Source organism: Anolis sagrei, chromosome 7, assembly GCF_037176765.1.
Source record: "Anolis sagrei isolate rAnoSag1 chromosome 7, rAnoSag1.mat, whole genome shotgun sequence".
Lineage (NCBI taxonomy): Eukaryota > Metazoa > Chordata > Lepidosauria > Squamata > Dactyloidae > Anolis > Anolis sagrei.
In genome coordinates this window covers 22,629,275-22,645,577 of record NC_090027.1, presented here as the reverse complement: position 1 = coordinate 22,645,577, position 16,303 = coordinate 22,629,275, and the positions used below count along the sequence as shown (strand labels likewise).

Below are 16,303 nucleotides of genomic sequence, written 5' to 3'. Positions count from 1 at the left end.
AGCAACCTGGCTGCCGAGCGCTGGACCATTTGAAGCTTCCGAGCAGTCTTCAAAGGCAACCCCACAAAGAGAGCGTTGCAGTAGTCTATGCGGGATGTAACCAGAGCGTGGACTACCGTGGCCAAGTCAGACTTCCCAAGGTACGGGATAGATAGATAGATAGATAGATAGATAGATAGAGATATACTTGTGGAAACAAGGATTGGAGATAAAGCTTTAGTGGAGATTATAGTTATAATAATTATTCCAGGTGTGGATTTCCCTCTCCTCTTGTCTCAGCCCTGGTCTTCAGTAGGAGTTGTTTGCAAGTTGGATGTTTGTAAGTCCGATATTTGCCTTTTGGGCCCCTTTTTGTGTGTTGTGGGTGGGGATGCGACCCAGGACTGCCTTTCCCCCCTTGGCACTCATGAAGGGAGGCCCGGCGCTGATACGATGCAAGAGCTGCTCTCTGGCTGCTGCAGCAGACGGTGCGTCTAGACGGGGCTCTGCTCCAGCGCTGCCTCACCTGCCGCCAGGAGCAGTGCCCTCCGGCTTTCTTCCAGCTGTGCAAACGGGTTCGGCCACCCTTTCACCTCCTGCAAAATTGCACTGCACTGGCGGCTGGTGCCAGCCCTAAAAGGGGTTGACAACGCTGATGGGGCAAGCCGGAGCACATCCAGGGAGGAACTGCAGGCAGGGCTGCCTTTTGCATGTTTCTTCAGGCTTCTGAGCATGAAAAGTGCCCTGGATGATGGAGGTGGGTCTGTGGCAGCGCTTGGGAGCTGGGCGCACAAGATGTTTCCCTCTCCATTGTGTTTTCGTGTGGGTCTCCATTCCTCCTATATTCCCCCATTCCTTGCTTTTGGTCTTTGGAGTGAAGTGATAGTTCAGTTCAGTCTTTTGCTGCTCCCATGCGTCGGATATGGAACGTACTTTAAGTAATGAGGGAAGCCCTTTTTCAATAGGAGTCCCCAGGGGTGCAGCGGGTTAAACCACTGAGCTGCTGAACTTGCTGATTGAAAGGTCGCAGGTTCAAATCCAGGGAGCAGAGTGAGCTCCCGCTGTTAGCCCCAGCTTCTGCCAACTTAGCAGGTTGAAAACATGCAAATGTGAGTAGTTCAATAGGTATCACTTCTGCGGGGAGGTAACAGCGCTCCATGCAGTCATGCCAGCCACATGACCTAGGACAGGGATCCTCAAACTTTTTAAACAGAGGGCCAGGTCACAGTCCCACAAAGTGTTGGAGAGCCGGATTATAATTTGAAAAAAAAAACACGAATGAATTCCTATACACATTGCACATACTTTATTTGTAGTGCAAAAAACACATAAAACCGATACAGTAATTAAAATAAAGAACAATTTTAACAAATATAATCTTATTAGTATTTCAGTGGGAAGTGTGGGCCTGCTTTTGGCTGATGAGATAGGATTGTTGTTGTTGTGTGCTTTCAAGTCGTTTCAGATTTAGGTTGACCCTGAGTGAGGGCTGGGTAAATGACCTTGGAGGGCCCTATCTGGCCCTTGGGCCTTAGTTTGAGGGCCCCTGACCTAGGAGGTGTCTACGGACAACGCCAGCTCTTTGGCTTAGAAATGGAGATGATTACCAACCCCCAGAGTTGGACACAACTAGACTTAATGTCAAGGGAAAACCTTTACCTTTACCAATGGAATAATAGCCCCAGAGTGTGATGGAAGCTCCTTCTTTGGAGTTTTTTAAACAGAGGATGGATGGCCATCTGTCGGGGGTGCTTTGAATGTGACTTTCCGGCTGCTTGGCAGGATGAGGTTGGACTGGATGGCCCAGCACGTCTCTTCCAACTCCACGATTCTATGATTGTAAAAGGAGGAAAAGAAAACCTTCCTTCCTTCCTTCCTTCCTTCCTTCCTTCCTTCCTTCCTTCCTTCCTCCCTCCCTCCCTCCCTCCCTCCCTCCCTCCCTCCCTCCCTGCCCTCCTCTGAAAAGCTCCTCTGAAGTTGGATTATTGTGAGTTTTCCAGGCTATCTGGCCATATTCCAGAAGCATTCTCTCCTGACTTTTTGCTCGCATCTATGGCAGGCAGAAGATATATAAACTCCACTTGTCTAGTTTCCAAGAGATCTCACAACCTCTGAGGATGCCTGCCATAGATGCAGGTGAAACATCAGGAGAGAATGCTTCTGGAACATGGCCAGACAGCCTGGAAAACTCATAGCAACCCAGTGATTCCGGCCATGAAAGCCCTCGACAATTCATTGCACTGAAGTTGTCAGGAGAAGCAGCACTGATGTGAGCTGCCTGCTAGCAGGTGGGAAGGTGCTCCAGGTAGAGGAGGAAGAAGAGGAAGAGGAGGAGGAAGAAGAAGAGAAATCTATCCTTCCATCCCTCGTTCCCTTCTCATCCTCCTCTTCCTTGTCCTCCTCCTCCTCTAAAAAGTGGCTGCACTGAAGTTGTCATGAGAAGTACCAGTGATGTGAGCTGCCTGCTAGCAGGTGAGAAAGCACTCCAGGTAGAGGAGGAAGAAGAGGAGGTGGAGGAGGAAGAGAAACCCACCCTTCCACCCTTCATCTCCTTCTGCTCTTCTTCCTCCTCTAAAAAGTGGCTGCACTGAAGTTGTCAAAAGATGCACCATGGATGTGAGCTGCCTCTGTCAAGTGAAAAAGTGCTCGGGGTAGAGGAGGAAGAGGAGGTGGAGGAAGAGGAACCCATCCTTCTTTAAGTCCTCCTCCTCTTCCTCTGAAAAGTGGCTGCAAGAGTTGTCAAGAGACACACCATGGATGTGAGCTGCCTCTGGCAGGTGAGACGGTGCTCCAGGTAGTGGATGAGGAGGAGGAGGAGGAGGAGGAGGAGGAGGAGGAGGAGGAGGAAGAAGAAGAGAAACCAATCCTTCCATCCCTCCTTCCCTTCTCCTTTTCCTCCTCTTCCTCTGAAAAGTGGCTGCACTGAAGTCATGAGAAGTACCAGTGATGTGAGTGCCTGCTAGCAGGTGAGAAGGTGCCCCAGGTAGAGGAGGAAAAAGAAGAGGAGGAGGAGGAGGAGGAGGAAGAGAAACCCATCCTTCCTTCCCTCCTCCTCCTCCTCCTCCTCCTCCTCTTCTTCTTCCTCTAAAAAGTGGCTGCACTCAAGTTGTCAAGAGATGCACCATGAATGTGAGCTGCCTCTGTGAGGTGAGATGGTGCTCCAGGTAGATGAGGAAGAAGAGGAAGAGGAGGTGGAGGAAGAGGAGGAGGAGGAAGAAGAGGAACCCATCCTTCCCTCTTTCAGTCCTCCTCCTGCTCTTCCTCTGAAAAGTAGCTGCAAGAGTTGTCAAGAGATGCAGCATGAATGTGAGTTGCCTCTGACAGGTGAGACGGTGCTCCAGGTAGTGGTGGAGGAGGAAGAGGAGGAGGAGGAAGAGCAAGAGGAAGAGAAACCAATCCTTCCATCCCTCCTTCCCTTCTTCTTTTCTTCCTCTTCCTCTGAAAAGTGGTTGCACTGAAGTTGTCAGGAGAAGCACCAGTGATGTGAGCTGCCTCTGGCAGGTGAGAAAGCACTCCAGAGAAAGGAAGGAGGAGAAAGCAATCCTCTGTCCTTCCTTCTTCATCTTCCTCCTCCTCCTCCTCGAGGCTGGGAGGTTGGCTTGCTTTCTCTCCTCCTCCTCCTCCTCCTCTTGGGGAGGCTGGGCATGCCTGTCACGTCCTCCCTGTGTGTTGTTTGGTGGGGAAGGGGGTGTGCAAAAGGAAGGAGGGAAGGAGGAAGGAAGGAGGGAGGAAGGAGGGGGTCCTCTCAGCAGCGTCTGGATGGGAATCATGACTCTAGTGGCGGCGGCGGAGACAGAGGCAGAGTCAGCGCCTGGCAGGAGAGGATCCCCCCAATGCAGCCAGCGCAGCCACCAGAGCAGCAGAAGGGTTCCTGCAGCCGCCCGGCTCCAAGGAGAATGAGGCAAGATGGCTGCTTGTTAGCACTGGATCCACCACTGGGAGGAGGAGGAAAAGGAAGAAGAAGGGGCTGAGAGGCAGTCGAGGAGGAGGAAAAGGAGAAGGAGGAAGGAAGGGGTGCCTTTGGGGGGTTCTTCTTTGGGAGGCAAAAAGGGGCCAAAGATGTGGAGGAAAGGCTCGGCTAGGTAAACACAAGCCTTGCTTGGATACAAATGGATTTAAGGACCCCTTTCTTTCCTTTCCTAAGCCCTATTTTCTCTGTCAGCAACTTTTCCCTCCTTGAAATGCAAAGCTAGTCTAAATGACATGGGATTGGTGGTGGGGAGAGGTTTAAGACCCCCGTTCGAGGCCCTCGGAAAGGCCTCGAGTGCTCTCCTCTTTGTTTTCAAGTGCTTTTCCGAAAAGGGCCGTCTGAGCTTTCTGACACTTTCCTTCTTCATCGTCTCCTCTTCTTGTTCTTGCTCTGCAGGTGGAAATAAGCGGCGGCAGAGGCCAGGATCCCGTCCGCGGACAGGGGCAGGTGCTGGCGGCCCAGACGGAGAAGGAGAACGGGAAGAAAGAGGTACCTTTCCTTCTTCTTCTCGTCCTTTTGGGAGACAAAAGCCACCGAAAGGGATTTGGGGAACTCCAAAAGGGTGGGAGGCTTGGAACGCCTTTTGGGGGAGAGGAGCAGAACGAACAGGCGAGAGACCACTTAGCGTTGGTTCTTCGTGCCCTGTTTCTGGGGCCTTTGTGCTTTCTGCCGTTGCGTGATCGTTGGACGGAGGTTCTTCACCTTGGAACGCTCAGAAAGGCGGCCGTCCCTTTCTTGAGAGTCTTAAGGCTCTTTCTTGTTTTGCTGGGCAAATAAATATTGTATCTGCATGCACAATGCTTTCCAAACCCCGTCCGTTTGTTGGTTTGTCGGTTGTGCCATTGTGAGGACGTTTTTGGGCTTCCCCTGCTGTGCGTCTGTGGGTTCAAAGATGCATGAACGTTGGATGTTGGATGGAGGTTCTTCAGCTTGGAACACTCGGAAAGATGGACGTCTCTCTCTTGTGACTCTAAAGCAGGCATGGGCAAACTTGGGCCCTCCAGGTGTTTTGGACTTCAACTCCCACAATTCCTAACAGCCGGTAGGCTGTTAGGAATTGTGGGAGTTGAAGTCCAAAACACCTGGAGGGCCCAAGTTTGCCCATGCCTGCTTTAGAGTCACAAGAGAGAGACGTCCGCCTTTCAATGCCTTCCATTTGTCGGTTTCGAGGGCTTTTGTGCCGTTGTGTGGATGTTTATGGGCTTCCCCTGCTGCGCGTCTTTGCGTTTGAAGACTAGAAAAAGGTGGGCTTTTCCTCCCATTGAGTCTATTGCTGGGAAGTCCCCCCTCCTTTTCGTTTCCCCATCTCAATCCTTTTACGGCAAAGAGACGGGCCGTGACATCATCATCATCCTGACGTAACCATGGCGACTGCCTTACCTGATGACAGCGATGATGCGCGGATGTGCGGCGTGGCGGTCTCTATGTGGCGCATGGTTTCTCCAAATGCGGGGGAGACGTTGCATGGCAAGGTTTAAAGGGGGTGGTAAGGCTTGCTCTGAGGCCTGCGCTTGCGCAAAGGCTTCCAGAACGGGTCTCGTGGGCTGCGCCGCATCCAAGGGCATGGCCTCCTCCTCTATGGGAAACCCCCTCTAAAGAGGCAGCAATGAGGAAGCACATCAAGCCACATGGCAGCAGCCTCTGGCGGGGTCTGTGCCTGCAGGTGCGCTCTGTGGTTGCGTTGGAAACATCATGGGCGGCAAGAGAAAGCAGAAGCTGGGTTGCCTCTTCCTCTCTCCACTCATATTTATTTATTTGTGATATGGAATCATAATAGATTGCTGTGAGTTTTCCGGGTGGTTTGGCCAGAAGCATTCTCTCCTGACATTTTGCCTGCGTCTATGGCAGGCTTCCTCAGAGGTTGTGAGGTCTGTTAGAAACTAGGCCAGTCGGGTTTATATACCTGTAGAACAGTGTTTCTCAACCTGAGGGTCGGGACCCCTGGGGGGGGGGTCCCGATGGGGTGTTGGAGGGGGTAATAGAATCATAGAATCATAGAATCAAAGAGTTGGAAGAGACCTCCTGGGCCATCCAGTCCAACCCCCTGCCAAGAAGCAGGAATATTGCATTCAAATCACCCCAAAGACCACCAAAGTCCATCAGAATACACAGTATTATTTTCTGGTCATGGGAGTTATGTGTGGGAAGTCTGACCCAATTCTATCATTGGTGGGGTTCAGAATGCTCTCTGATTGTAGGTGAACTATAAATCCCAGCAATTACAACTCCCAAATGTCAAGGTCTGTTTTCCCCAAACTCCCAACATGATGTTTTGGTGCTTAATTTGTAAAATTATAATGTAATTTGCTGTTTAATTGGCTTGTCCTTATTATCCAACATTTTCGTTTATCCAGCATTCTGCTGGCCTGTTTATGTTGGATAAGCGAAACTTTACTGTATGTGTGTGTATGGTACACCTTTTGTATCTGCATACACATATATTATGGGTGGAATTTCTATGCTCTGGGGCAGAAGTTAAAAGTGTGGATGTGGGTTGTTGAAGATTTTTTCGAGCTATATGGCCATGTTCTAGAGGCATTCTCTCCCGACGTTTCCTCTGAGGATGCTTGCCATAGATGCAGGAAAAACGTCAGGAGAGAATGCCTCTAGAACATGGCCATATAGCCCGAAAAAACCTACAACAACCCAGTGATTCCGGCCATGAAAACCTTCGACAAAAGTGTGAACGTGCTCTGTGTTCATAGCGGTGTTTGTAGATGCAGAATCAATGGCCTTTTGCACCATCCCCAAACAAACAGGGAGAGTCAGAAAACACTCCTTTCCTTAAGCCGGAATGTTTGTTTGGAGCCTGGAAAATCAACAGTTGACCTTGTTTCAAATGTTTGTTGTCTATGTGACACTTGTAACCAAGACAAAGGTTTGCAGATAATAATAATAATAATAATAATAATAATAATAATACTACTTTGGGTTGTTGTAGGTTTTTTCGGGCTATATGGCCATGGTCTAGAGGCATTGTCTCCTGACGTTTCGCCTGCATCTATGGCAAGCATCCTCAGAGGTAGTGAGGTCTGTTGGAACTAGGAAAATGGGTTTATATATCTGTGGAATGACCAGGGTGGGACAAAGGACTCTTGTCTGCTGGAGCTAGGTGTGAATGTTTCAACTGACCACCTTGATTAGCATATAATGGTCTGACAGAGCCTGGGGCAAATTTCTGTGGAGAGGTGATTAGATGTCCTTGTTTGTTTCCTCTCTGTTGTTGTGCTGTTGTACAACAACAGAGAGGATTCCACAGATATATAAACCCACTTTCCTAGTTCCAACAGACCTCACTACCTCTGAGGATGCTTGCCATAGATGCAGGTGAAAAGTCAGGAGAGAATGCCTTTAGACCATGGCCATATAGCCCGAAAAAACCTACAACAACTCAGACCTCACTACCTCTGAGGATGTTTGCCTTAGATGCAGGTGAAACGTCAGGAGAGAATGCCTCTAGACCATGGCCATATAGCCCGAAAAAAACCTACAACAACCCAGTGATTCTGGCCATGAAGCCTTCGACAATAATAATACTTTATTTATACCCCGCTACCATCTCCCCAAGGGACTCGGCGCGGCTTACATGAGGCCAAGCCCAACAGTATATCAATAATCAAAAACAAAAACAATCAATACAACACAATTAATGTAAATCACATAACAAAAAATAAACAATAAACAGTTACACAAGCATTTAAAAAACCTATGGGCCAGGCCAAATGTAATAATTTAAAATTTAAAAAATAATGCTGGGCATGAACAAGGTAGGATATAACTGAGATAGGGTTTTCAAGAGAGATGAGGGAACGCAGTCAGTCCTGAATCAGTGGTAAAGTGCATTTTGAAGGCATATTGCTGAGAGTTTTCCTTATTCAGGGAAGGCACACTGGAACAACCACGTTTTCAGGCTCCTCCTAAAGACTGCCAACGTTGGGGCATGCCCGATGTCCTTGGGAAGTGAGTTCCAGAGTTGAGGGGCCACCACCGAGAAGGCCCTCTCCCTCTCAATGTGAAAATTGCCTCTTTTGTATTGTATCTTAAAAGAGAAGACTCGGGGGAATGGGCCATTTTTTAGGGGAAGAATTAAGACTTAAAAGCCAAGTGTCACATATGTAACACTTCCCATTGAGGGATCTTGACACGATGGTGTCGGAGTGTATATCAGAGAGCAGGGACATGTCCGATGTTTTCCTTTCCAATCGCACCTGTAAAGGAGGTGGGAGCGCGAGCAGGGCCTCTCCAGATGATCGAAGAGATCATGTGGGTTCGTACACAGAAATGCGATCACGCAGGTAGCCAGGTCCCAAACCGTTCAGGGCTTTGTAGGTAAGAACCTGCACCTTGAATTGGGACCGGAAAATGAAAGGCAGCCAATGGAGCTCCTTAAACAGGAGGGTTGACCGCTCTCTGTAAGAAGCACCAGTTAGTAACCTGGCTGCCACCCGTTGTACCAGTTGAAATTTCCGTGCCGTTTTCAAGGGCAGCCCCATGTAGAGTGCATTACAGTAATCCAATCCGGAGGTGACTAAGGCATGGACCACCCTGGCCAATGTTGCATCCTATTGTTTTGTGTCTGATTCAGATAAACGACGAGGCAACACATGCTTGTTTATGTCAAGTTGCCACAAACCTGGAGATATTGGTTCGAATTCTTCTGGTGACAAATGCTATGGAAGGTTTTGAGTGGAATTTCGAATGAAAGGTGACCTTTCTGCCCGGACTTTGGATAAGATTGTCAAATAATCCCATCAAGATTATTAGATCAAAATAAGATGGCAAGGCGAAGGGGGCAAACACCTGGTTTTTGAATGCTGATCTATGCAAAAGGTGGAACCAAACCTGTCCAAGCTACACTCTGCAAATGGGCTTAAGAAAATAAAATAACAAACATTGAAGCGTATTTGGGAATATTGCGTAAGCAATGGTTTCAAAAAGGAGAACTTTGGCTGTTGATGATACTTGTATTTTCATTTCATCTGTTCATGTTCTTCTGTTCCCCAATCTATATATGCTCTGTGCGTAATGAGTACCTTAAAAACAAAAGAACCAATGAACGAAATCACACCAAATTTGGCAACAAAACATCTCACAACACAAGGAGTGACCATCACTCAAAAAAAATTATGATTTTGTCATTTGGGTGTTGTAGTTGCTGGGATTTATAGTTCACCTACAATCAAACAGCATTTTGAACCCCACCAACGATGGAATTGAGCCAAACTTGGCACACAGGACTCCCATGACCAACAGAAAATACTGGAAGGGTTTGGTGGGCAGTGTCCTTTGGTTTTGGAGTTGTAGTTCACCTACATCCCGAGATCACTGTGGACTCAAACAATGATGGATCTGGACCAAACTCTACATGAATACTCAATATGCCCAAATGTGAACACTGGTAGAGTTTGGGGAAAATAGAATCTGGACATTCAGGAGTTGTAGTTGCTGGGATTTATAGTTCACCTACAATCACAGAGCATTCTGAATCCCACCAATGATAGAATTGGGCCAAACCTCCCACACAGAACCCCCATGTGGGCCACAGCAGTGCGTGTCAGGGAACAGCTAGTTTATTATAAGAACTTCCTATTTCAGGGAGCTGTTCAGCAGTGGAACTCTCTCTCTTCCCCAGTGTGTGGTGGAGGCTCCTTCTTTGGAGACCTTTAAACAGAGGCTGGATGGCCATCTGTTGGGGATGCTTTGAATGTGATTTTCCTGTTTCTTGGCAGAATGGAGATGGACTGGATGTCTCACTAGGTCTCTTCCAACTCTAGGATTTTAGTATTCTATGAATCTGAAACCATCTCTGAAAGGTCAGTCTTTCATGGTCAGACTTTGGGTCCCATCTCCAAGCTGCTTCACTTTGCAAAGTATGGTGGAGGCTCCTTCTTTGAACCAGAGGCTGGATGTGCCTTGAATTCAATTTTCCTGCATCTTGGCAGAAGGGGGTTGGATTGGATGGCCCACCAGGTCTCTTCCAACTCTAGGATTCTAGGATTCAATGCAGCCCATTTTGCAAGCTGCGGCAGCCATCCTTCCTTGCTTCCTTGCATAGCCTTCACCCGCTAGATCAGCGTTTCTCAACCTGGGGGTCGGGACCCCTGGGCGCGGGGGTCATGAGGGAATGTCAGAGGGGTCGCCAAAGACCATCAGAAAACTCCGTATTTTCATGGGGTAGTGTGTCCACAGTGCTCCCAAATGTCAAAGTCTATTTTATCCAAACTCCACCAGCGTTTGCATTTGGGCATATCGGGTATTTGTGCTAAATTTGGTCCAGATCCATCATTGAGCCCACAGTGCTCTGTGGATATAGGTGAACTACAACTCCAGAACCCAAGATCAATGCCCTGAAAACTCTTCCAGTATTTTCTGTTGGTCATGGGTTAGTGTGTCCATAGTGCTCTTTGGATGTAGATGAACTACAACTCCCAAACTCAAGGTCAATGCCCAGAAAACCCTTCCAGTATTTTCTGTTGGTCATGGGAGTTCTGTGTGCCAAGTTGGATTCAATTCCATCAATGGTGGAGTTCAGAGTTCTCTTTGATTGTGGGTGAACTATAAATCCTAGCAACTACAACTCCCAAATGCCAAAGTCTGTTTTATCCAAACTCCATCAGAGTTTGCATTTGGGCATATTGGGTATTCGTGCCAAGTTAGGTCCAGATCCATCATTGAGTCCACAGTGCTCTGTGCATATAGGTGAACTACAACTCCAGAACCCAAGGTCACTGCCCAGAAAATCCTTCCGGTATTTTCTGTTGGTCATGGGAGTTTGGTGTGCCAAGTTTGGTTCCATTCCATTGTTGGTGGAGTTCAGAGTGCTCTTGGATTGTAGGTGAACTATAAATCCCAGCGACTACCACTCCCAAGTGACAAAATCAATGCCCCTCCAACCCCACCAGTATTCAAATTAGAGCTTATTAGGTATTTGGTCCAGTAAATGAAAATACATCCTGCAGATCAGATATTACGCTTCATAACAGGAGCAAAATGGCAGTTATGAAGTAGCAACAAAAATAATGTTATAGTTGGGGGCATAGGCGGCCCTAGGTAATTTTCAACGGTAAGCAAACAATATTTTGGCGCCCCCCCCCCCCAACCAATCACGGATATATATTTTCTGTTCGTCATGGGAGTTCTATATGCCATATTTGGTTCAATTCCATCATTGGTGGAGTTCAGAATGCTCTTTGATTGTAGGTGAACTATACATCCCAATAATTAGAACTTGCATATGTCAAGGTCTATTTTCCCCCAAGAGCACCTCAAGAGCGCCCCTGGGCAAAATCAACTATGCTGCAAATGCTTACTTTGCGTAATGGGTTGAGCCGCCCCTGGTTGGGGGTCACCACAACAGGAGGAACTGTAATAAGGGATCGTGGCATAAGGAAGGTTGAGAAGCACTGCGCTAGATGAACATTGTAGGAGAGCCCCCTCTGTTCACTCACTCAAGTCACTTCCATCAGAGCTATTTTTAGCCCCTCCGTCTCCAGGCATGAATGGCGAAGGAGGAGAAGGAGGAGTGGAGTGACGGAGGAGAGTAATGACGGCATTCCTCTATCCGTTGCGCCTCGTACGTGAGAAAGAGAGTTCCCTTGCAGAGCAGCTCCTTCCTGCCTTCCTTAGGTCGTGTTTTGTGCTCAAACTACACATTAAAGCCACTCTCTGCCTGTTGGGTTGTATCATAACTTGTGTCTTGGAAAGGAAGAGAGAGCAAGCTTGGAAAGGAAGAGAGAGCAAGCTCCGGAAAGACCGGAGATTCCCACCTGGACAATAAGAACTTCTTGACTGTCAAGAGGAGCTGTTCAACAAGGAAACTTGCTGGAGTCTGGTGGAGGCTCCAGATGGCTGCACGGCATCTGTCAGGGGTGCTTTGATTGTGCTTTTCCTGTCTGACAAGAAAAAAGGGGGTGGTGGACTGAATGGTCCTTGGAGGCCTCTCCGAACTCTCGGAGTATTTGATTCAATAGCCTTATTTATCCATGAACCCACTAATGCAGTGTTTCTCAACTTACCCAATGCCGCGACCCCTTAATCCAGTTTCTCATGTTGTGGTGACCTCCAAACATAATATTATTTTTGTTGCTACTTCATAACTGTCATTTTGCTACTGTTATGAATTGTCATGTAAATATTGGATATACAAGCATTCAGATGTGGAGCAGAACAGACAACTCCACATCTGAATGCTTGTCCACTATGCCCTGCCTCATCTACAGAGGAAGAATTGTTTTTTGGTTTTTTTTAATTGTTTTATTGGTTTTTCCTACTCCCACCCTCCCCTCCTTGTACATGCAATGTATACATCAAACTACAGAAGTTACATTTGAAATATCAGTCTCAGTCTTAATTTTTCTACTCCACATCTTAACACATTCTCTAAATAATTCCTAACTGGTTCCCACATCCTCTTAGTTATTGTAACCTTTTCAATTTTATCTATCTTACTCCATTTGCAATTTGTTATTTCCACATTTAACATATTAACTATATAGTTATACCAATTAATAAGTGTCCATTTTGTTTTGTCTTTCCAACCCCTCACTAAAACAATTTGTGCACACGCGATTAATTTGTCAACCAATTTTTCCTTTTGTATATTCTTCACTCCTGTTATCCGTGCATGTTGTATATTTCTATTAATTATTACTATTTGTAAATTTAACATTCTATTGATTTCCCCTTCAATCATTTTACAGTATTCTTGCACTTGATCACATTCCCATATTATATGATTAAACACCCCTCTTTGTTCACAGCCATGCCAACACCTATCCTTTATCCCTGGTACAAAGCATGAAAGTTGTGCAGGAGTTCTGTACCATTTTTGTAACATTTTCCTTCTTGTTTCCCTTAATACATTATACTTATCTTTTGCTATATTACTTATTTCCCTTTGGAAGAGAGAGGAAGAATTGTTGGAGGCAGGGGCGGCTCAACCCATTACGCAAAGTAAGCATTTGCAGTATAGTTGATTTTGCCCAGAGGTGCTCTTGGGGGAAAATAGACCTTGACATATGCAAGTTGTAGTTACTGGGATGTATAGTTCACCTACAATCAAAGAGCATTCTGAACTCCACCAATGATTGAATTGAACCAAATATGGCACATAGAACTCCCATGACGAACAGAAAATATATATCAGTGATTGGTTGGGGGGGGGGGTGCCAAAATACTTTTTGCTTACCGTTGAAAATTACCTCTGGTTGGAGGCTACATACAATGCCATTGCTGTTGCCCGTTTTTGGTCAAAAGATATTTAGCCGCCTGCGCTCCTTCTATTTTTATCCGTTTTATACTAATTTATGCAATGATACGAAATAAATAAATAAATAAATAAAATATTATATTTATTTATATCCCACTTTATCTCTCCTGCAGGAGACTCAAAGCGGCTTGACATAAAAGCATTAGCATACAATTATATATACAAATATGCAAACGTGCAAGCAATAGGGTTCAAAGATCAGCATATCGCAGCAATAGACTGCAATCCAAGGCACACGATTCAAAGATGCGGGAAGAAATATCCTTCGCAGCCTGGCTGCTTATCTTCCAAGGCCTTTTGGGGCATTTGGGCCAGGCCTTTGCTAGGCCTGGCTTTGATCAAAGATTCCTTCTGTGTTTAAGGCGCCTGCAGATAGATAGTCAGGAAGTCTTTTGCAAAACATGTGACTTGGAGCAGACTTTGCAATCTTCTCTGATCTTGCCGGAGCCAAGGGTTTGCTTCCTTAGGAGTCACTCCTCTCATTTGGAGAATTATTTATTAAATGCATTAGCATCTTTGCATGCCACCCATTTATCCACAAAGACCAGCGGAAAACATATATTTGGGATGGTCTGAAGAACCCCTTTGGCTGAGAAGGCTGAAGATCTCTCTGCCTGTCCTTTTCTTCCTTTTTGGAAACACATATCGAATCCTCCTCCGCTGTGATTGGCCTCTCAGCCAAGGGGAGGGCTGTTTCTGACACTCCAAATGGGGGAGGGGAGAGCAAGCGTGCTCGACGCATGGCAGCATGGTGCACATGTGCAGGTGAGGGAGAGCATGCAAGGCTGGAGGGAGGCTCGTGCCAGCGAGTCCCTTCAAGACAGGGGGTTCTGTGTGGGAAGTTTGGCCCAATTCTATTGTTGATGGGGTTCAGAATGCTCTTTGATTGTAGGTGAACTACAAACCCCAAGAACTGCAACTTCCAAATGGCACCATAGTGCACATGTGTGGATGAGACTGGAGGAAGGCTCGTGCCAGTGAGTTCCTTCAAGACAGGAGGTTCTGTGTGGGAAGTTTGGCCCAATTCTTGTTGATGGGGTTCAGAATGCTCTTTGTTTGTAACTACAAACCCCAAGAACTACAACTTCCAAATAGCACCATAGTTCACATGTGCAGGCGAGGCTGGAGGGAGGCTCGTGCCAGCGAGTCCCTTCTAGACAGGGGGTTCTGTGTGGGAAGTTTGGCCCAATTCTGTTGTTGATGGGGTTCAGAATGCTCTTTGATTGTAGGTGAACTACAAACCCCAAGAACTACAACTTCCAAACGGCACCATAGTGTACATGTGTGGGAGAGACTGGAGGGAGGCTCGTGCCAGCGAGTCCCTTCTAGACAGGGGGTTCTGTGTGGGAAGTTTGGCCCAATTCTGTTGTTGATGGGGTTCAGAATGCTCTTTGATTGTAGGTGAACTACAAACCCCAAGAACTACAACTCTTAAATGTCAAGGTCTGTTTTTCCCAAACTCCACCAGTGTCCACATTTGGGCATATTGAATATTTGTGACAAGTTTGGTCCAGATCCATCATTGTTAGAGTCCACAGTGCTCTCTGGATGTAGGCGAACTACAAACTCCAAAATTTAAGGTCAATGCCCACCAAATCCTTCCAGTATTTTTCGTTGGTCATGGGAGTTCTGTTTGCCAAGTTTGGTTCCATTCTATCATTGTTGGAGCGCAGAATTCTCTTTGGTTGTAGATTAACTATAAATCCCAGGAACTACAACTCCCAAATGACTAAATCAATCCCCCCGCCCCCCAACCCCACCAGTATTCAAATTTGGGCATATTGGGTTTTTGTGCCAAATATATCTATCTATTTATCTTTGGATCACATTGGAAAGGGCGAACCATACCCCTGTGGGGTTTCCTTTGCTGCCTGTGTCCCTGTTCAGAGGATTCCACCTCACTTTTTGTCCCTGTGAGAATAGGATTTTGGAAAATTTGGAAACAAGGATTGGAGATAAAGCTTCATTGGAGACCCCTTTTCCCCATCATAATAACTCTCCCAGGAGTGGGTTTCCCTTTTTTCCAAGGGGAAGATTCCACTCTCTTCCTGTTGCCTCGGCCCTGTTTGTAGCTATGAGTCATTTGTAAGCTGGATGTGTGTATCCGGGGATGGCCTGTATATATGTGTGTCTGTGTGTTTCCCTTCTTGCCTTGTCCTCGGCTGACCTCGCACAGGCCATTGTGTGGCTGCAGAGGCCACAATCCTTATGCAAAGGCTTTTGTGGCTGGTCAGATGGTGCCACGGCAAGGTCACAAGTGGGCAACTCACCCTGGGTTTTTCCTCTGCCTTTTGTCTGGTTTTGTTTTAAGACTAATTCTGTCCAGAAATAAGGAAAGAAGAGAGGCTGGACAGCTTGGATTGTGGATTCCGAGGTGGACGAGACGTTTGGACTGTGTGACCCTTGAGGTCCTGTCCAGCTCCAGTGAAATATAGACTGATGCAAGAAGCATCTTCTCCTCCCTTCTCTGGAGGTTTTTAAGCAGAGGCTAGATGGCCATCTGTCAGGAGGGGTTAGATGGTGTCTCTTTCATGGCAGAAGGGAGTTGGACTGGACGGCGTTAGAACTAGATGGCCTTTGAATGTCCTCCTCTGACACTAGCAGAGCATAGACTGCATGGGAGTCCAGTGGAGTTGCCTTCTCTGGCTGGATGGCCATCTGTCCGCAGGGTTTACTTTATCACAGGATGAGTTGGACCGGATGGCCTCTGGTTATCTCTTCCAATTCCATGATTCTATTGAAGACAATTCAAAATAGATCATCCTGGTATTTAATTTTAATACGTTTAATTCACTTTTCGTATTTATTGGTGTATATTGTTTACAGATGGACAAGTATATATATGTGTGCTGTCACACGCTGGGCCTGTGAAAGAGTCTGTAGATAGGACATGTTTTCTGAATGCCCAACAGGATGCCGGGGGTGCCTCGGCTGAGAGGCCTTTGGGATTTCCCCACACAAAGTTCTTTTAAAGACTTAGAAAGTTCAACAAAGTTTTTATTGTTGCTTAAGTCTTCAATAAATCAAACAAATACTTCAAGGCTTTGAATCAACTGGTGGCTTGCTTAAATCTTGTCCACAAGGAA

The 16,303-nt window shown here is 46.8% G+C and overlaps 1 protein-coding gene across 2 annotated transcripts in view; it reads left to right on the top strand.

Moving 5' to 3' along the window:
* Nucleotides 1-16,303, top strand: part of TET3 (tet methylcytosine dioxygenase 3) — a 78,834-nt gene that overhangs the window by 15,747 nt on the left and 46,784 nt on the right. The window contains exons 1-2 of one of the 2 annotated variants that reach the window (XM_067470733.1): nt 3,889-4,061; nt 4,346-4,438. Coding sequence is in view for 1 of the 2 variants with exons in the window: in XM_060786944.2 (XP_060642927.2) it covers nt 4,346-4,438 (93 nt within the window). In the remaining variant the exon portion in view is untranslated. Of the gene's footprint in view, nt 1-3,888; nt 4,062-4,345; nt 4,439-16,303 lie in introns of those variants that run through there. The other variant, XM_060786944.2, reaches the window with a different exon arrangement.